The sequence below is a fragment of the Convolutriloba macropyga genome, chromosome 9 (genome assembly GCF_964194025.1).
Source record: "Convolutriloba macropyga chromosome 9, txConMacr16.3, whole genome shotgun sequence".
NCBI classification, from domain to species: domain Eukaryota; kingdom Metazoa; phylum Xenacoelomorpha; order Acoela; family Convolutidae; genus Convolutriloba; species Convolutriloba macropyga.
The window spans coordinates 16,914,694-16,936,010 of NC_134476.1; the positions used below are offsets into that span (position 1 = coordinate 16,914,694).

General features: G+C 34.8%; 1 protein-coding gene across 6 annotated transcripts; it reads right to left on the reverse strand.

The window, feature by feature from the left end:
- Nucleotides 1-16: 16 nt before the first annotated feature.
- On the reverse strand, nt 17-15,966 carry LOC142345645 (beta-1,3-galactosyltransferase 5-like). 6 transcript variants are annotated; one of them, XM_075397810.1, is made up of 3 exons: nt 15,825-15,966; nt 12,369-13,057; nt 17-849 (listed from the first exon to the last, which is right to left on the reverse strand). In XM_075397810.1, exons 2-3 carry the CDS (start codon nt 13,036-13,038, stop codon nt 284-286), a joined length of 1,236 nt encoding a protein of 411 aa, XP_075253925.1. In that variant the 5' UTR covers nt 13,039-13,057; nt 15,825-15,966; the 3' UTR covers nt 17-283. The 6 variants fall into 6 exon arrangements, with proteins under 6 accessions (XP_075253925.1, XP_075253924.1, XP_075253923.1 ...); XM_075397809.1 differs by having other exon boundaries at nt 12,369-13,082; XM_075397808.1 differs by having other exon boundaries at nt 12,369-13,194.
- Nucleotides 15,967-21,317: the final 5,351 nt, after the last annotated feature.

Consider the following 21,317-nt stretch of genomic DNA (forward strand, 5'->3'; position numbering starts at 1 on the left):
AAATTTTTATGCTCATAAATGCGTATCAATGGACTTGATATGTACTGATTCAGATCTGAGTTATCCAGTTATTTGGTGACTGCGAAGATTCAGCTCTGAAATTTCCTGGGACTAGGATCCGAGGCCTCATCTTGTTCAGATTCACGCGTGATTTGAATCTACATAATATTTTTATGAGGTTTTCAGATACTAATACAGAATTTCATAGAATACAGAAAACTTTTCACAGAATACAATATTGTAACAATGTATTATTCAAATGAATTGATCGTAAAATATCATTTTATATCTTGTTTTTCTTCAATAAACCGTGAAGATATGTCATGTCATTTTGCTGAGACGCCATTTTGGTTCTATTGAAAAAGCTGTAGTCCAGACCACGTTGTGTTCTAATATTGCCATTACTTCTGGTGTGAACAACAAGCAAGTTGTTCACAATATCAGGATTTGAAAAATTCGTCTGACCGTAATTTTTATAAAATCCAAGCGAGGCCGACATTTGCTCCGTGAAGACATTGGGCATGGTCGCAATACACGATCCGAAAAAGTTGTCTTCATACCTGTAAAAACAGGTTGAATTTTTGTCAAAATTCTCGTTGCTTTTAAATCCTTCGCAATGGTAGGGACAAATTTGGTTCACTTTTTGGACGAGCTCACCGGAATACATAGCAAGGAAGCCCCAGCAGAATTTTGGCAAGAATCTGTGAGGGTTTTCGGATAGGGATCTCTGCCTCACGTTCGGTGCACGCGGTGTGCCCGTTGACCGGCATTGGGCGCCAAAATACATCGAAGAATGCTGCATGCTGTCCTTCGGAAATTTTTCTCTGGTGTCAATTCTCTTTTGTGTCTCTATATTTCGGTGTCATTGAGCTATTTAACTTCTGTATCAAGTCGAGCTTGTGTTACCAAACAACTTTCAATTAGCAGAAAGCGTGTTTTTAGTTGGATCAAAGGCAAGCCTCAATATACAAGTTAACAAACAAATTAACATTCAAAGTAACTTTAAACTTATCTTTGCTTTACAATTTATGTGAACCAGCTATAAAGGATAGAAATTTAAATCCTCTAATTTGTGGAAAAATTGGGGATAGGGCTCAACCCCAATAGAAATTGATGTTTCATTGTTAGAAACGTATTTTTGGTCCAAGGTCAATGTGTTCAACTTGATCGAGCTTGGATTTTTTTTTTCAAACTTCAAGTTCTTATATTGTGAATTCAAGGGTTTTAAATATTAATTAAATGGCACAGATTTTACGTGTGACTAAACTGACGCTTTCACAAAACTGACTTTTAGCTGTCTCGATTTTTTCAGTAACAATGCTTTCTACAACTAAAAGGAGTTTAAATTCTGTTCGTTTACAGTCGATTCAAATAGCGATGAAAACATATGAACAACAGTTTGCTCCACAAAGGATTCTGCAAAAAGAACAGTTTAACAAGTGAAGTTTTTATTTGTGCTGTTAATTTTCTCATTGAAAATACGCTAGATTTATACACCAGGATAAAGTCCGGATAGAAATTTGCAGTATGCATTAATTAGTGTAGTCCCATGTAAAATCCTTTAATGTCAGCGTTTCATAATGCAGGAGGCAATATCAAATTGGAGACTTTATGCCAACAGAAAATTTTGTCTACTTTTTTTGAGCAGTTTTTATGAACAATAGAAGAATGTTAACTTTCTATTGAATTTGCATAGGTTCAATTGAATGAATACAATTTTTTGAAATTTGCCCTTGTTCTACCAATTAAAAGGCCTTAAAGCATTTCCCACGTAATATGCAAGACAAACTTGCATTGCAAAAAAATGCGTTCGTGAGCCATTTTTTAAATCAAATTGCCAAATTTTCGTCAAATTTCCAAGGAATAATTCGACTTGATTATTATAATGCTCTCTGTCACCTAGTATTAAACCAAAGTGCGTAACATTTTATCTCTAACTTTTAGATATAATGTGAACAACTGCAGCAAGTTTTTCGCTTGAGCTCAGGGGGTGCTTTAAAGAAAAACATCTAGTTTCTTGAGAGATATAGTTAATTTCGATTTCACATGAATTCTCTAAGAAGAGCAATACAAAAATTGTTCATTGGTATTTTTTATTCCTCACAAATGAAAAATAACTAGCAGGCCAGCAAAAGCATCATAAGAATATTCTTCAAAAAGGATGTTCAATAACTCACCTTTCTTCGTACCACCTCGGGCACATACACAAGCCCCTCGTCTAACAGCAATAGGTATTATGTTACGTTACCGATGTGTTTAGTTTGAGTCTATTACCCTAAATACCAGCAATTTCTTCAATTACTTTTTTGCTGCCTCGCTTATTTAAGGTTCGCTAAGACTTGTGTTAAGACAAATAACGAATTTCCACATGTCATACCGCGTAACGCATGAAATAAGTTAGGCTGCATGTTTAAGGAGCCTCAAAACATCAAAATTAGGAGCGTCTGATAAACAAAAAATAGGAAAAGAAACAGACAAGAAACAGAGAAAAAGTAGACATGAAAGAAGGAAAGAAAAGACTAAAAAGACAAAAGAAAAGAAAAACGGAAGAAAAAAAGAAGAGAAAAAGAAGAGAGTAAAGAGAGAGAAAAGAAGGAGAAATAGACAGAACAGATAAAAGAAAGGAAGAAAAAATAGAAAAGAAAAAAAAGAGAGGCAAAAAAGAGGTGAGAAAAGAAAGAGACGAAATGAAACAAAAGAAAGAAATAAAGAGGAACGACATAAAGAAACCAACAAGATAGAAAAAGACCACAAATAAAGAGAAAATTAAGAAGAAAACGGGAAAAATTGAAAAAAAATAACAGCGAAAGAAAACGCAGAAACGAAGGACAGAAAAGAAAAAGAAAACAAGAGAGAACAACAGAAAACAAAGACAAAAGGAAGTTATAAGCAAGAGAAAAAATGATACAGAAAAGAAAGGGAAAAGAACAGAGAATTTAAAGAGAGTAAAGAAATAGAGAAACTAAAGACAGAAAGAAAAGGCTGAAAAAGAGCGAAGAGAAAGAAAAGCAAAAAAGAAGAGAAAAGCAAGAGTGAAGAGAGAGAAAAACAAGAGGAGAAAAAAGACAAAAAAAGAGAGAAACGAAATAGATAAAAGAGAGAAACGAAACAGAGGAAAGAAGAGAGAGAAAGAAAGCGAGAAAAAAAAGAGGAAAAAAAATGAGAAAGTAGAAAGGAAAATAAGAAACATAGAACAGAAAGACAGAAAAACAAGAGATGAAAGAAAGAGAAAAAAGACAGACAAGAAAGATAGAAAAGGAAGGCAGAAAAAAGAGAGACGGAAAACAGACAAGAAAGAGAGAAGAGAGAAAAAACTACATTACCTAATTCAATGAGTGGAACAAAAAAATCCATTCAGTTGAAACAGAGGGTGAGATAAGTCAGAAGTCAATCTCGACGTATGTAAAACGAAAAACACGCTGAAAAACTAAGGCGAATTTTAAAAAATTAGCGCCAAAATAATAGCGCCTAATAAAAGAATCGGAACAAAATATTTTGGGAGCCTTTTCCATATTCATTTTTATTTCGGTGAAGACCTTTACCTGGAGAATCTTTCCGTCGTTATCTGCGATGGATCAGCTTTTCTCATTCCTGAACTTTTTTTGTATAATCAGTTTTTCGGTCATCGAATCATTTTGTATTGACAACTTTTCGGTCATAGACCTCTTTTGCTTCCTAGGCTATTTATTCATTGCCCCTTTTGGCAAACGCAGCTTTTCGGTCATGGACAGCCTCTCGTTCAATGACCGTCATGGCAAAGTTAGCTTTTCGGTCATTGACTCTTTTGGCAATTACAGCTTTTCGGTCATTGAACTTTTTAAAAATGCATAGAAAACATCATACTGAATGTTTAAGGGATATTGAAACATGTGTGGATAGGAGCGCTGCTAATCATTTGCGATGTTAAAATCTTGAAAACCATTCCATTACATCCAGAAACTGTGAAACAATTTATTATCAAACAATTGGGGAGGCTCTTTGGCTCTTGAGGCTGGAGAAACCTAAAAATTGATAGAGAAAATTAAATAAAGTTTTTAAACAAGCAAAAATTGAACTTGGATAATGATAATGTCAAAAAAATTGAAAACTGCGAGTTTTGTGAGAACAATGCTAGGATTTTTGATGTTAAAACTTTGAAAATCATTCCGTTGCCACTAGAAACGTTGCAATAATCTATTATCAAACCCTAGAACAGGTTCCTTAACACCTAGGGAAAAACTCAAATGACAAAAACTACTAAAAAACTTGAAAATGTAAAAAAAATTAGTATAAGTTTTCGTGTTTTTGTTTTGAGTTCTAAACAGATAGCTTTCAAAATGGTCATAAAAAGTACTTATGTCTTCTAAAAGACTTTTATAAACTTTAACCAGCCTCAATTTCGGTCCACCAAAAAATTCGAAAAATGCCGTAAAAACACCAAAAATAATATTTTGGGCTCAAAAACTCCAAAATGAACTTTTAAACTTAAACTACGGCATTCCCAGTAGCTTAAAAGTAATAAAAGCCGCGATTGATAACTATAACAGCGAATGGGATTGACAAAACGAAAAAATGAAAACATTCTTGAACCCATTCTTAAAGTGCTATCTCCTAAAGCTAATAATTTGAAAAATTCCAATCTATCTTTGATACTCACAGAGAGATTTGTTGACAATTCTTCTCAAAATAAAAAAGACATCAACGACAAGCGTCGAGCGAATTGCTCTCAAACGACCGGCGAGCGGTTGACTTCGTCAGCAGCCAGCCATGGTTTAGTACGGCTAGTTTCAGCATAATTGAAGGGGCGTAAGGTGAGCGCAGTGGGACGCACCGGGTGAGCAACAATAGGGGAGGGATTGGAACAGCAGTGGGGGGACGGTGGGAGGGAGATCTTTGAATGCCCGGGACCCTTACGGCCTGAACGATGTGCAGGGATGGGGTTTTGGTGGGGGGGGGGGGAGTGGGAAAGGCCTATGTCCGGGGAGTCAATCTCTAAGAACCGCCCTCCACACCATAAGTACAAGTCTGCAAAACAGTTTCTGTGAATTTTTATACTTTGACACTAATGAGCTGAGAGGCTCTAAGAGAACTTAACGCCCGGCTACCTGTTTATCCTGTTTTTGAGGACGAAAAGTCAAATGGTTCAGACGAAAAGTCGGTCAAGCGAAAAATCGCATAACAAGTGACCAACAAGACTAAAATAAATGCCACAAAGATCGTTTGAGAGAGATTAAATAGAGTAGTTTAACCTTATATGTTCGCAACTGATATATTGTCGACGAAATAAAAAGAAATCAAATAAAGGCCAAAAATAGCAATACGTTCTCTTTGGATCTATTTCAAATTGACATTTTTTTGGTGAAAGACTTTTCTTGCAACCTGTTTTTGTGCGGCGTTTGAACCTTTTGGCAGCTGGATTATTGGTCATTGACTCTTTTTGCTTTTAGGTCAATGACTCGCTTGTAGTCTGCGCTTTTTCGGACATTGACTATTTACGAGAGCAATTTTTGCGGTCATTGACCTCTCGCAATCTGCCCTCTTAATCATGCTGCGCGAGAGATCTTAAACATGCTCTTCAGAGGCTTCTTAAACATTCATTTTCGCCTTCCGTTAAACACAGTGCCTTATAAACTGTCATGCATTTAATATATAGGATTTGTCAGAGGATGTAATTTAAATATTTAAAATTTAAATATCGCAATAGGAGTATTTTGACCCTAAATATGGATTTGTTTGTAAGTGAATCTCACAACCAATCTTAATAGATGAATCCCTAAATAACGCTTGTGAACAACGCTTACCACGAGAGTTGTATGCTTTGATCACAGAAACATATTCCGTTTCCTTGTTATTTCTGACATTTTCAACGCATACTATGTTACTGGCAAAACGAGTGGTCATTTATTCATGTTGCTTTATGCAAATATCTTTAGAGCCAGTTGTTTCCTCAGAGCCCATTTTCATATCTTCTCGAAGCATCAAAAATCATCAGTTTCCTTAACTTTGGAGTGAAACTTTTGCATTTCTTTCTTTATCAATCAGTTGATAATTTCTGCAAGTGAACTTTTTGCTTTCTACAGTGGTGATCCACCATGCAGTGGAAAACACACAATGACTGACTACATTGCAATTAAGTATGAAACCTTTTAATCAGTACAAAATTAAATTCACCTTACCACAACTCATTTGAGCTTCCTTTTGGGAGAGAGAAACAATTTCAGATGAGAGTTAAATAACTCTAGAGGATAAATTTTTGTTCATTTTTACGTTGGTTCTTATTTTTCTTAAGTTTCTTTCTATTAGTCTCAATAAATTCTATAAAAGGTCAAGTTGAAATCGTGAGATTGTTTTACATGTTTTATTACCAGAGAACTTATTTCCCTCCAACGACCAAATAGTTTTAATTAGCTTTCAACCATACAATTTTTTGTCAATCATCAAAGCTTTATGGATATTACTAAAGTTATGACAGATGAAAAGGAAAAAAGATGAAGGAAGTTGAATCTTTGGGTTACTTCGATGCAAACTCTGATTTCATTTGACATATTTAGAATGGATATTGAAATGCTCAGTTTCTTTCGTCGAATTTTCCTAATATTATTTCCCATTTTAATCTGAGAAAATTCAAATGAAAAGCCAACAAATTTCAGATTTCTTGCCATACCCAGAGAAAATTTTGGTATCTGGCAATTGCCACATGCAACTATAGGTTAAATAAATTGCTTCGTTTTTTTTGTTTTTTTCTTGATATGGTCACTTATTTTTATAGGCGTAAAAAGTGCGTTTTATTCAACAGTCCCGAAGACGTGGAGCGTTAGACAGCGCTACCAGGCTTCAGAAGTCCAAAGCCTTACTGTTTATCTGAGATGACTCGGGACTGACAATCTCTAAAAAAGAGCAATTTTATTAAATTCATGTACACCATTTTAAAACTTTACGTCAACAAACGTAGGTCGTTATTTTTAACTAATTTTTGCCTCAAGCGGACATATTTGGCATTTTTTGTCACAATTATGAAATGTGAATAATTGTGACGGTGAGGCGCGGACTCGAGTGACAAAATTCCGAAGCAATTATAGGCATTTAACGTAAGCAATGTTCACGAACTGTTATGGGATTTTTTTCCACGAAATTTATTTTTAATAATATACCAAAATGTCATTTAATTGTTTATCAGTAACTTGTAGTAGTCAAAACAATTAAGAAAGCGGATTGAGATAAACAAATTACAAACGCAGAATTAGGTTGCGTTCAAAAATTTGTATAAATGTGACGGCAATACACGGAACATAGTGACAATATTCCGTCATAATTATCCAAGACTGCCAAAATTTAAGCATTGTGGATAAGTGTGACGGAAATATCCACTTGAAGTAGTTTCTCCTACTCTCAGTGTTGTCCATATGTGATGGTTTCAAAGAAATATCAAGAAACTTAGAAGTTTTCTTTATTAAAGTTTCAAAGAACGAAAGAAGAACTTACCTGACGAACTTTATTGCTGTGTCGATAAGTAATGGCCACAAAATTAAATTCGAATTTAATTTTGTTCTGGAGGTATCATTATCTTATTGACCTATCAATCATATGTCAGAAATAAATTCTCCCACTAACGAAACCTGATTCCAACATCCACCGATATCCATCTAATGAACTCGATTGTACCCAAGCCATATATGATTCTCATGAAATGTTGATGAAAATAGAAAATTATCTCCGGGATTCGGAGTCAAGATCTATTCACATGCCAAACATGTGAAATATTTTAAGCTATTCTAAGTTTTCTCTGTATATTTTCGCATAGATAACTACTATAAATTCAAACTAATTTTTCTATATTTTCGATTCAAAATTTAATTTAAAGTTCAACTAACTGAATTTTTTGACCCGTGTTATCGATCACGACAATGGTGTCTAGACCAGCTACAGACAGACAAATTTGGATCTACAGAATGCAGAATCAGCTACAGCGTGGATTATATCTTTTCTGGCGAAATGTCGCGCAGAGAAGATAGAGGACGAGGTCAACACCGATGGTACTGTACAGGAACTACAGGTAACCAATCTCTTCCTCAGTATGTGCGGGAAAGATGCAATTATTAAACCTAGGAGCCTAATGAGTCCTAGGAAGTTGATAGAAACTCCGTATCAAGACTACAGATTGGCGACTCAAAATTATATTTCTCCTAAAGAGAGAGTAGTAACGGCTGAAAGGGCTTCTTTCTGTCCATAATACAAGGTGTAGGGAGTCAGACAAGGACTTCCTAGATTCTCTTGGAGAATAAGCACGCTATTGTGACTTCGAAAATACTGAAAGCAGAGGTCAACCCCGAAGAGGAGTTGGTAAAATAAAATTTATCTCAGATTTGAGTGACCCTGAAGCAAAACTTAGACTACTAGACGGTATGAAAGCAAAACCAGCAATGGCAATTACTGAAATGACCGAGAGCGTACAGTTCAGAAGTCAAGCAATGGCTTTTGCAAGTTCTTCATCAGGTAATAAACCCATTACTGTGAAAGAAGAAGTTGGGTTCAAATTAAAAAAGACCTTTCGAAAACCGAATGAAAAAATTACGGCTAATAAAAGCAACAACATGTGCACTAGGTGTGGAGGTAAGCCACAGTCTAGTAGACCCTGTCCAGCGCTAAGTAAAAAATGCAACACCTGTGAAAAGTTGGGAAACTTCTCAAAAATGTGTAGAAGCAGACCCCAACCAAATTTAGGTAAGTACAATAAACAGAATAACTTTTCCGAAGGAGAAAATATTTCTTCAGAGCACAAATCTCCAGCATCGGAATGTTTTATACTAGAGAACAAGTCTTTAGCATGTCTGTTACATGGGAATATATCTCAATTAATAACTGCAAAGTAAAAATGCAGGTAGACACAGGTGCAGATGGCACAGTGATATCATCAAAAAAGAGGAGTGAGCTCGGTAAACCTCAGTTGGATCGTAAGATATGACATCTCGAAGCTTATGATGGTCATCAATTAACGCTTCCGGGATCACTTACTTAACGCTTCCGGGATCACTTACGGAAGCGGGCTCACGCAAAAGCAACTAGCAGTTGTGCAGTCTGATAAAGAATTTGGACTACTTGGTAGAGACCTTCTACCCACGCACCGTGTGAACAACATCACAGCCGAGCACCTACCTGCTCTGAAGGGTTAAAAAGCTCATCTGAAGCCGATACCAGGAACACAGCCAATGTTCTGCAAAGTCAGAAAAATAACTCAACCTCTTCAAGACAAGGTCAAAGAGAAGCTGGATCAAATGGTCAGACAAGGCATCCTTGAACCGGTACAGCAAGGAGGAGTCACTTATGCATCTCCAGTGGTGTGGCAGAGAAAAAAGAGCGAGGAACGGAGACTTTAAGTGGACTTGAAAGTGCACATCAATGGCAAGGTCATGGATGAGGACTACCCAACACCAGATATGGAGACGATATTCCACAACCTACATGGGGCCTCATACTTTGGCCAAATTGACCTCTCAGATGCCTACTATCAAACTGAACTTGACGAAGAAGCAAGAGATATATGCACAATGAACACATCTCAGGGACTGTTCAAGACGTGCCGACTACCTCAGGGATTGAAAAACTCTTTTTCAATCTTCCAGAATTGCATCGAATCAACACTCAAAGGAATCAAAGGTTTTGTGATCTTTCAAGACAAAGTATTGGTGTATAGAACTACCAAGGCGCAGTTCGACAAGAGAATGCTTGCAGTCAAGAGCCGACTACGTGAGAAAAATTTTGCTTTTAATGAGAAAAAATCTAACTCAAAACCAGTCGGTAGCGTTAGCTTTTTGGGATACTCCATTTCAAAGGAGGAAATAGCACCAGATCCCACACATGTTGAACAAATAAAAAATGCAAAAGCACCAACTAACAACATACAACTCGAATCGTTTGCTGGGCTAGCTAATATTCACGGAAAATTGATTCCTGATTTTGTAGTAAAAATGCTACCCTTAAATAACATGAGAAATAGCGATTTCTTATGGGACAAAATGCAACAAAAAGCCTTTGAAGATAAAAAAAATGTCCTAACACCTTAGTACAGCCATATAGTCTACAAAAAGAAGCAACAGTTACTAGTGACGCCTCTGAAAAAGCCATTGGCGGGGTTCTTTCGCAAGAAGGACATCCAGTCATATATGTATCGAGAAAATTGACTCCAGCGGAGCAAAACTACTCGAATATAGAGCGGGAAGCACTGGTAATTGTGTTTTTGGTCACAAGAGTTAAGCAATTCCTTCTTGGAGACGATTTACCCGACAGACTGACCACAAACCACTCAAATATCTCTTTGCACCAGACGAGGAGATCCCGAAGACAGCATCAGCGAGAATCACAAGATGGGAAATAGCTCTAATGGGTTTCGACTATGAGTTGAACTACACACCTTTAGAGCAGATACCTCATGCAAATGCTTTGGGCAGAATGGATTTTGACGAAAACGAATCGGACAACGATCGAGTGTGCTTCGCAATCAATAACATCTACTTCGCCCAGAGTGATTTGCTGACCCAAGCAAAAATCAAAGCTGAACCTTGAACAAACAGAATCTTCCAGGACGTATTGAAACGAATCAAACGCGGCAATTAGAAACAATGTTCAGAAGCGGAAAAAGGATTTGAAAAACAGAAAGACGCACTTAATTTACATAATGGAATAATCTTCAGAGGAGTTGTTCTTTTCATACCATCCAAATTACGACACTTGGTTTTTGCAAAAGCGCATGAGACACATCCCGGGAAGAATGCAACTGAGGCATCAGTCAGAATGTTAGCATGGTGGCCTGGCAGTACCCAAGACCTTCAACACTTTGTTAGTAAATGTAAGAATTGTCAAAAGAACAGGCCTAGCCTGGGAAAAACAGTCTCTACGTGGCCAGAAGCCAACGTTTGGGAACGGCTCCACATGGACTGGGGTTATGTTAAGGACCAAGACAATATCTTAGTAATTGTTGAAGCGGTTGGATAGAAGCTTTCCCCACGGGAAATAGAACGTCAGAAACAGTTATAATATTAGTCAAATCTTTGCAAGATTCGGAATACCAAAAGTTTTAGTATCTGATAATGGTCCTGAATTTGTAAGTGGTGACCTTAAATTAAACAGTGGTGTATATCACTGGGAATTAAGAAAATGGAATCACCCGTCTATCTTCCAAGAGCTAATTTACTAGCTGAAAGAGCAGTTCAGACAGTGAAACGGGCACTTCAAGCGTGGGCACTCCCAGCTAAATGTGACATTTGGAGCATTCCTGCAAAGTGCACTGATGACACATCGCAGCACTTCAGAGACGAGGGGCAAAACTGAAACTCTTGTTGGGACGTGAGTGAGACTACCAGCAATAGCAGATTTTGACTTGTTCGAACCCATTCTATTCAAGGCCTACGAATAGACAAAGACAGTTCCTGCTACCTTTATCATCAGGAAGGGCTTGAACACATCTTTCATACAGCCCGAAAACTCAGCACGGACTATTCTAATGAGCAACAACCAAATTGCGAGACTAGACGAGGACAATGTGAAAACTGAACCAGCAGTGGAGGAGACCATATCTCAATCAGAACAACAACTTCAGAACACAGATATGGGACCTTCACTTCAAGGTGAAGCTTCTGCAGCCACATCATCTGCAGAACACCAACAACCCGATACCTCAGAGCCTTCACGAACATCAACAAGAAACAGAAAACGTCCCGACAGATTTGGAGAACCTATACCCACAAAGTTGCTTAAGAAAGGAGGGAGGATGTGATGGTTTCAGAGAAACATCAAGAAACTTGGAAGTTTTCTGTATTAAAGTTTAAAAGAATGAAAGAAGAACTTACCTGACGATCTTTATTGCTGTGTCGATAAGTAATGGTCACAAAATTAAACTCAATTCTAATTTTGTTTTGGCGCTATCATTATCTTGTTGACCTATCAATCATATGTCAGAAATAAATTCTCCCACCAACAGAAACCTGATTCTAACATCCATCGACCTCCAACTAATGAGCTCGATTGTACCCAAGCCATATATGATTCTCATGAAATGTTGATGAAAATAGAAAATCACCTCCGGGATTTGGAGTGAAGATCTATTCACATGACACTCATGCAAATTTTTTTTAGCTATTCTAAATTTTTTCTGTATAATTTCGCATAGATAACTACTATAAATACAATCTAATATTTGTATATTTTCAGTTCAGAATTTAATTTAGTATTCAACTTATTGAATTCTTTGCTATCGACCACGACACCATACATTCTTATAAGCCTAATCTTAAAACATGGGCGCAGATAATGCTTAAAAATCGCGTATATTTACTCGATCAAATTGTACGTTTGGCGACGTGATGACAAAAATTGCTCAATGATAAAATACATGCCTTCAATTGCATTCTCCAGTTTTGGTATGTGAATATACACATCGTCATCTGTCTTTACCAAATACTTCACCTTAGGGCATTTTTTGTCCAGGTAATCGAAAGCAATCAGCAGTTTCTTTGTCGGCACGGTTTTGTAATACTCGGCGACATTTGTCACAAGTAAATCTCCAAAAATTGTGAACTCGTCCTGAATAAAAAGCTCTTCATCACGAGTAACTGGTTTGCCAATTATGAAAATTATTTTCCAATTCCATTTGACCTGGTTTTGAAATGAGGATAAATTTCCATACGTTGTTCTTATAAATTGACGTTGCAGGAATTTGCTCATTCGGTTGAGAACAATTAAAATAACTGTGTTTTCCGCATTGCTGAGGTTACAATTGGGCGCCATGATTATTTTTTGCTGCAAAAGTGATAACTCGGTAAATGGTACATTTGGATGATGACGGCTTGGCTTATAAACCGAGTTAATATTTATTATACTTTGAATACTTGTTTTGTTTGCCGAATTTTTACTCACATCAATGCCATTTGACTGCTGATTATTGTAATTCGTCGGCAGATTATGAGAATTAGAAGTGAGAACGTTAAATGAATAATATAAAAAAGAGGAAATAACCAATGCAATTAGGAATCGTAAGACTAGCCGAATGTTAAATATCTTCTTCATCTTTCTCAGATATATTTGACTAACAATTTGAAAGTAAATAAAGACTAAAAAGACATCAACAGTGTGAACAATAAAGCATACTCATCGAAAAGCTTTGAAAAATTGCAAAATGTCAGAGGGTAAAATCAATCTACTGAATTCAGAGTGGGCAATGCTCTATTTATATTCAAAGGATGATTTGAAACTTTTACAACAGAAGTGTACGCCACGAATGTTATATGTCATTGCATGATATTTGTTCTATGACTGTAAAAATTGTATGATGGCAACCCCGACCCATATTTTTGGTTGATTGGAAATGACCATCGCGACACTAATTGTGGATTAAGTTGAAATTTATTTGGTTTTGATATTACACATAGCTCTGCCCAAGAAAGTCTTTGGGTTTGGTCTCAATCAATTACTACAAAAATATGAGCAATTCAGTTGAAGGCTAATTGCTTTTTCCAAAATAGTTTTGTTTCCTCAATACGCAAAATTTATTGAAATTTGAATTTTTGAACATTGACCGCGTAATGAGATCCCTGACCTGTCCTGGCTTACTGGTTTCTAAAGTAAAATTGTCTAAACTAAACATTGTCGGACTTCTTTTAATGTAGCCAACTGACAGTCATCAACACGAGAAAGTGAAAAAAAATTACATTACACGAAACAATTAAGTTTTTAATCCCCCTTAAAAAATTTGAGCCTGAAAAACGAGTCAATTTTCCAAACCAATCCGATAAGAAGAAAATCATGAACCAATCCGATAATGACGAAAAAGGACAATTTTTTATGTGAGAAATCTTCGTTTTTTTCTTTTTCGTCGTCTTTTTTGTCGTTCTCTTCGCTTCCGTTCGCCTTCGTTGTTTTCATCGTCTTTTACTTGAAAGGAATTATCGTTTTTTTTGTCTTTTTTCGTCGCCTCTTACGTCTTTCTTCTGAAAAAAATCGACTTTTTGTGATTGTTTATTGTCGTTTTTTTACCGCTTCCTCTCAATGCACAAAAAGCGCTGATTTTGAAGAAGATGCTGAACTTTTTTTTAAATTTTATTCGATTGTTGGGTGATTAAGTGAATTAAAATTTTTCAGATGCTCAGGTCTTACTATAGGATTGTTTTTTTTTAAAAAAGTTCATATGAGTTCTTCCTTCTTCTTCGTCAACCAATACTTAACTATTGAGATAAGATATATATAAAATTCGGTTTCTAACTTAATGACAATTTTCAACCTATGTGACGGATTTGATTTTAATTTTTTGGCCACCGGATAAGATTAAAATTGTCCAAATTTTAATAATTTTTCTCCAGAATGAAAGACTTTTTAAAGTGGCCCACAGTATGCCAGCCAGGTGTTAGACCATTTTGAACTTGAGTGAAGTAGAGTGTGTACTTTTATCTGGAATCATTTGAAAAGAATTGAAATTACAATTTTTTTTCCAAAAAAGTACCTTTGAGTTGCTTCAGAATTCTTTCGAAGATGATAATATCTTCCTTGTGCATTTTTGACTTCCCTGAGCGAGTTTTTGCGGGTGTATTTCCGAAGTTTTGCTTTAATCAAGTGTCTTCTCGTTCACAGCTGTTAACCGCTTGACCATTCAGTTGTTCTTGATACGTATTTTTTAATTTTTTTTTTCAAAATTAACTCTTGATGGCTTACATGTAAATCTTTTTTGATAATCTCTTCACTAAGACATCACATATGAAACAGAATATGTGTGGGAGTTAGAGAATGTATTAGTGATCTAAAGCAGAAATGCAGCTTTTCTATATGTGGTTATGTTTTGTCTTCTTCGGAGAGATCATTTTGAGCCAGGTGTTTTCCCTAGTGCTCCGCCCAATTCCCCTACAATATGTTTTACGGAAACTCCACAACTGCCGGCGCCAAGCCCAGAATAAAAAAGGAGGAGGGTAACAAACTCAGAACATACTCGAAAAGATTCAAAGTCAAATTTTTAACTGTACTTGAAAAAGATTTCCGACACTTTAATAGTTCTATTTAATTTTTAAAGATACTAACAAAGTTGAGTGGATTTGAAAGATATTTAGTTTGAGTCGGTTTAAATTGAGTAGATTGGAAAAATGTTTGTTAGATGTTGTTTTAAATGTGTTTATGTGTTTTGTTATGTTAGGTTTTGTATTATAAATTTCAGCAGCTTCTCTACAAGTAATACTTTCCATTGTTTCTATAAAGTACACATTAGGGACACATTGTAAAGACCATATTCTGACCCACAAATTCTCAGGAATCTCAAAAATATTCCCAAATTTGATCAAAAGCGACGTTTTCTTAAGTACAAATAACGGCAATCCGTTTGTAAAAGTTGAAGAAAAAAACGATGCTCCACATGTACGAAATGACGCAAAAAACAACAATCAACATGTAAGAAACGACGCAAAAACGACGATTCATTTGTTAAACACGACCAACAAACGACGAAAAAACAATCATTAATTACAAAAAGATAACGAAGTGGAAAACAACAATTACCACATAAGGACGTTGATCGTTTTTGTCTATGGAAAATATGAGAAGACGACAATTTATAACAAGTGAAAAACGAAATTCCTCAACACGAAGAGTGAAAATCAGACCAGCAAAATGATAACGCAGTTTTTCGCCCCAAATATATCCCTTTGAACACTGTAAGTACTATTAGCATTAAAGATTAGGAATACGTTAAAGTTTTATTCCGAATTTCGGTAATAAAATCAAAAAAGGATTAGCACAGAGTTGGGAAAGGATATTTTCATAAAAAAAAGTATGTAGATGAAATGATAGAGGGTTGAAATGATGCAGATTAGAACATGTGTTTAATGAATCGCGGTGAAAACAAGTATAACAGGGTATTGTACTTAAAAAATGAAACCAAACTGTATTTTTGAGCGTTTATTCTGTATGCACTCAACGACTAGATATAAATAAAATCTCTGATCTCAACAACTTTTTATTTTCATCTAACAAAATGTTCGGAGTTTTATGTTTTACGTTTTAAGTTATTACATATCTCGTTCAGAAATTAATGGTTGTTTATTAGTATATTATAGCTGAGACCAAGGCTAATCTTCTACACCTTTTAAAATGTACAAGAATGACGATTGTAAATACCATCTGAATGGCTTAATCATAAGCTACTAAATGTTATTATTTGAAAAATTGGCCTCAGTTGAAAACTGAAAGACATGTATTTTGAACATATTTAGAGTAAATTTTCATTCAGTTGAATAGCAGAAATTACATGTGGCTGTCGTTGATTCTTTTTGTCAATAATATATGTTTTTGTAATCTATTGATAAGAAAATGGTCCATATGTATTGTCAGCGTCGCTGCCAAATTGAGACGGACATTTTTTTTCCGTTTAACAGATTCAGTTCCGAAAAACGTAGCAATGTCTAGCAGGCCATTTTGAGAAACCAGACAACGAACGAACAAAAACTTTCCATTGTCGCTATGCTATAATCATCAACTCAGCTCCCCTGTTTTATAACTTGATCTTAAAACACATTAGAAAAGGCCCTGTATTATGGAATATGACCACATAGGAACTTTTGTTTTGTTCTTTTGACGCCCGATTCCAATAACATGGCAATTTTGCCATCTATAGAATTGAACAGGCGGGCGGTGACAGAGCACGTTTTTCCATTGGTATTTCACATTTTCGCATTTTTATTTAAAAAGTTGGGTATCATTGCAATTAATGTCGGCACTTTTTCTCTGCAAATTGTTCTACCCAAATTGTTCATCCGCTCATGTTGATAAGTGAATGATGAAATGTATGTTGGATTGTTCTCGTCATCTTGGATGAAGCTCAAATAAGACTGCATTTTAGATATTGAAAAAAAACAGACGAACATGGACATCTTATATACTGAGAATCACTCAAATGGTGTGACTGAAAAAATCCAAGGAAAATTGTGCACCAATAGAATTGATATCGTGGTTTTCGAAATCAGTAATTTTAGCAATAAACAAACTACCGAAGATTAGCAAAGAAATCCAAATGAGATAAAATGCCAGGTCAATTTGAAATACATTTAACATTTGAACATGTTTCAGCTGAGAGCAAGTACGATGAGTTCATGATCAGTTCATGCATTATTCGAAACAATTCAATTAAAATTCGAAATATTTACTTATCGTAGTATAGTATAAAAAATATGTTAAAAAACTTAAAAATGTTTTCATTTTATGATAACGTGTTGTTCTTCTCTCACCCCGAATAATATTGACAATTTTGGGATCTTTTCCTGTTGTCCCCCCCCCCCGTTACAGAACGCGTGCTATTAAATAGTAAATTGTCATGTAAAATATGGCACGTGCGTCTGGGGTCTGTAGATAATATGCGCCTACTAAGCTGGAGGCACATAGGGAAAAGATCACAATTTTGACATATCTTAATCATATAAAGCACATATAATTCTTTCCTCATTTACTATAAAGTTATTTAATTTATTTAGTTATTTATCCAGGGTTAGACTTCGGCTTGAGAAAGGACCAAACACGTTCAAAATGTGCTATGGAAATACAATGGTTGACTCAAACAGTCCATGAAAACACTTTAGCTCAACTTGGGTGTTCATCTCGATTTTTAACTTGATTCAAGTTATAGATGCTGGAATTAAGCTCGACCCAAGTGTTTGTGCCGGACTTTAGCTCTACCCAAATTTGTTTCTCCATTTTAGCCCCCAAATGTAACTAATATAAGGATTGTACCCAATAAAGCTGCTATAATCGATATATTAAACATAATGGAAATGGTAACACATAATAGAAAATAATACATGACTTGCCATATCAATCTTTTTGCTGCTATCTCTTTTGAATTTAATTATTGTTCCGACCCACTTGTGGGGGGAGGAACTATATACTCAAATGGTTTTTCTTGTTCAGTCAATTTTGGCCGACCGATATATTCATCGTAGAGAAATGTGAGTGGTATCATTAAAAAGCTCATCCGGCGTAGAATTCAAAATTAAAAAGATTTTTTTGAATTTCATTTTTTTCGAAGAGTTATCGAGGATTGAACTTTTGTGTGAACACGGGATATTTGGTTCACTTTTGTTCACTTTTACCCTAATTTTTGTTCGAATTAACATTTTTTCTACGAAAATTTTAATTCAAAATTAGATTTCACGCCACAAAATAAATCAATTTTTGGTTCTTAATAGACCAAAGGCGATAAAAGACCAGTTCTAATCTCAGAGGGAAGTTTAATATCGAAAAAAAATTGAATTCTATTTGGGAGCTCTTTTTTTTCGAAAATATTGCATTTTTTTGTCTTTTCAAGTCACCTAGCGACTAGTAACTTTTAATATAAAGGCTCCGTTAAACAAAAACCTTATTTACAATCAAATGAAGCCCAATGAACAAAAACTTTGTTTCCAAACGATCGCTCATGTTTTTTTTTGGATTCGTATCTCAGTTTTCGTAATTTCAAATGAAATTTTGATCTTCTTTTTGAGGTTTTACTAAAGTTTTAGAATGCTATGGCATAAACTCGTTGCCTAAAGGTGCAATAGATATCGTTATGAGCATTAAGTGAACCTATCTAGTGCTGTGAGTGGAGAGCTAATGGCTGTTAAGGCTTCTAATGGCTGTTAAGGCTTAAAAATTTTCGAAGATTTTTTTTAATATTAGTAAATCATAAACCTATTTTTGTGAACTGTAAGTTCGCCTCAGTAAAAACAGGACCCCCACTTCTTCCTACTGCGACCAAAATTAATCTCATTAGCGGTTTTAGCAAATAACTATTGATTATACGACATCAATACCACAAGATATTTTTTTTTAATTTTTGGACATTTCGTTTTATTGGTTACTTTTGAAATCTTATCACGTCATCCTAATATTGATAGCTACTATTGTTTTAGCAAAGACCTTCAAAGGATCATAGATAATTTTTTCAGAGAAAAAGGATGGTTTAAGTGGCTTCAACACTTTCTTCTCGAATTTTTCTACAGAATTTTTTGTTTTTGACTGTATTTGTTTTTTCTATAGTCATAAGACATATTGTGATGTCTTATTGATTACCTAGGCATAAAAAACATCCTTGTATTCACATTGTGGCATTGCTGAGCCTATTCATTGATTTCTGTTGAAATCTATTGAGTTTAATGGCTGTTAACTCTTCAAAAAATAGTTTTTTGAAAATTTTCTTTGAACATTAATCAATCTTAAACTTTTTTCCGTGAACTGTTAGTCGGTCTCAGTAATGACAGAACTGCTTTTCTTTCTAATTGAGCAACAGTTTATCTAATTAGCGGTTTTGTCTTATAACTATTGATTTTTTGACTTCGGTGCACAAGTTTTCATAATTTTTTTTTAATTTTTGGATATTTTTTTTAGTAATTTTGGTTTCTTTTCAAATTATATTACATTATCCTAATATTGACAGCTCCCATTGGCGTAGAGAAGACGTTCATTGGATCGTAGAAAACATTTCAGAGAAAAATGCTTATGGTTTAAATGGCGTCGACACTTTCTTCTCGCACTTTCCTACTGTATTTTTGGATTTTGCCTGTACTTGTTGTTGTTTTCATAGTCAATGACATGTTGTTATGTCTAATTGATAACTTTTTAATGACAAATATCCTTGTTTTTACATCATCTAGGCAAAATTTAGCGTATTGAATGCCTTCCATTGAAAGCTATTGAATTTTATGACGTTGATACTATGGGTTTTCTCTGAAATTTTGTGGTTTTGATATATTTCTCATTGCCAGACGACTTATTGCGATTAGTTATCGATTACCGATGGATGAAACGTACGATTGCTAATCCATTGATGCAGAATTTATTAATTTAATTCCGTTGAAAACTATTGAATTTAATGTCTTTGATAAGAGGGGTTTTCTCAAAAATGTCGTGGTTTTAATATATTTGTTTATATTTGTTGTTTTCAAGTCATTTTGTAACAATAAAAACAATCACCCTGCTGTTAAAAATTTAATTGAAAATAGAAGAGATTATACTGAAAAGTTCAATCTCTTATGGCGTTGACACTTTTCTCGCTTAATTTTTTTGAGTTTGCTGTTTTTTACCTTTTTTAAATTTTAGGTAGCCGTAAAGTTCTGACCGGTCTCATAAAATTGTATTTGACAATTATATGAATTTTGTTACCCAAAACAGTCAGTTTATACCCAATTGTCTGAAAATTTATGATATTATAAATGTTCAAAGATTTTTCAGTTTTTGTTCTTTTCGTCAACTTGTAACTTATTCTCGTCATTGAGAGGTCCCATCCAATTCTTTGAATTTCAAAAAATAACATGTCTACTGATATTATGTTGTAACTTATGTTTTGTTTGTGGACAATATGCGTTTTCATAAAAAAAAATTGTGAGTGGTGTATTTGTGTTTCTTTTTCTCTTCTTTTAGCTTATTCAGGTAATAACAGATCCCAATGATTTGCAAATGTGGCCCAAATGAACTAACTTATTTACTCTTTCAGTATAATTTTAGCTGAATTAGTATAAATGAAAACTCAAACAAAATTACCTAAAATTCTGGTATTAGCTAATGATTTTAATGGCTTCGATAATTTGTGTTTTTGTTCGTACTTTTTTGAGATTTTCTGCGTCTTTGTGTAAGTTGTTCAAAATTTTTTGAGATTTTCTTCGTATTTAGTCCGTTCCTATGCCTTAGTCTTGGCAAAGACAGGTCCAATTTTTTCATAATGACTTTTTAGTAAATTTATCAAGAATTATTTCGTTAGAAGCTAAAGGATTTGACTTTTGAAATTATTTGGTTTAAGAAATATTGATTGATCTTTGACTTTAACCTCATTTTTCTTCTCCATGTCGACTTTTTACCTAGTCTCATCATGGAAAACATCCATCTGCTGTATAGTTAGGAAAAACTAATTTTGTGTAGTTAAGGTTTTATCTGATTGCATTTTGACGTTGTTACTGGGTGCTTTTAAATTTATTTATTCGGTTTCTGCCGTGAAATTTTTGTTTTTCCTTTTTTGCTTTTTGTTGTTTTTTCTCGTAGTCTTTTTGTTGGCAGATATCGTGAGCGCTGTAATGAGGCATGGCTTTATGTAATTCAATTAGTATTAAGATTTTAGTATTAATTTTTTAAAACTCAAACATCTATTTGTTCGAGAAAAAAATGCAAAAATACGTAAGATAAGCGGTGAAAATTTAGTTTTTTCACTGCAAATTTCGTACGTAATTTAGCGGTGAAATGCGGTGAATGCGGTGAAATTATGTAAGTTCACCGCTAGACTAAGCGGTGGTCTTACAACAGTTCACCACAATTCACCGCTAAAATATGTATTTTCACCGCCCTTACAAGGG

Bases quoted from the DNA above. Each gene is read 5' to 3' on its own strand.
- LOC142345645 (XM_075397810.1), bottom strand. From the start codon at position 13,038: ATGAAGAAGATATTTAACATTCGGCTAGTCTTACGATTCCTAATTGCA. The intron at 850-12,368 runs GCATGTATTTTA...ACCGAAATATAG, and splicing joins ACTGGAGAATGCAATTGAAG to AGACACAAAAGAGAATTGAC.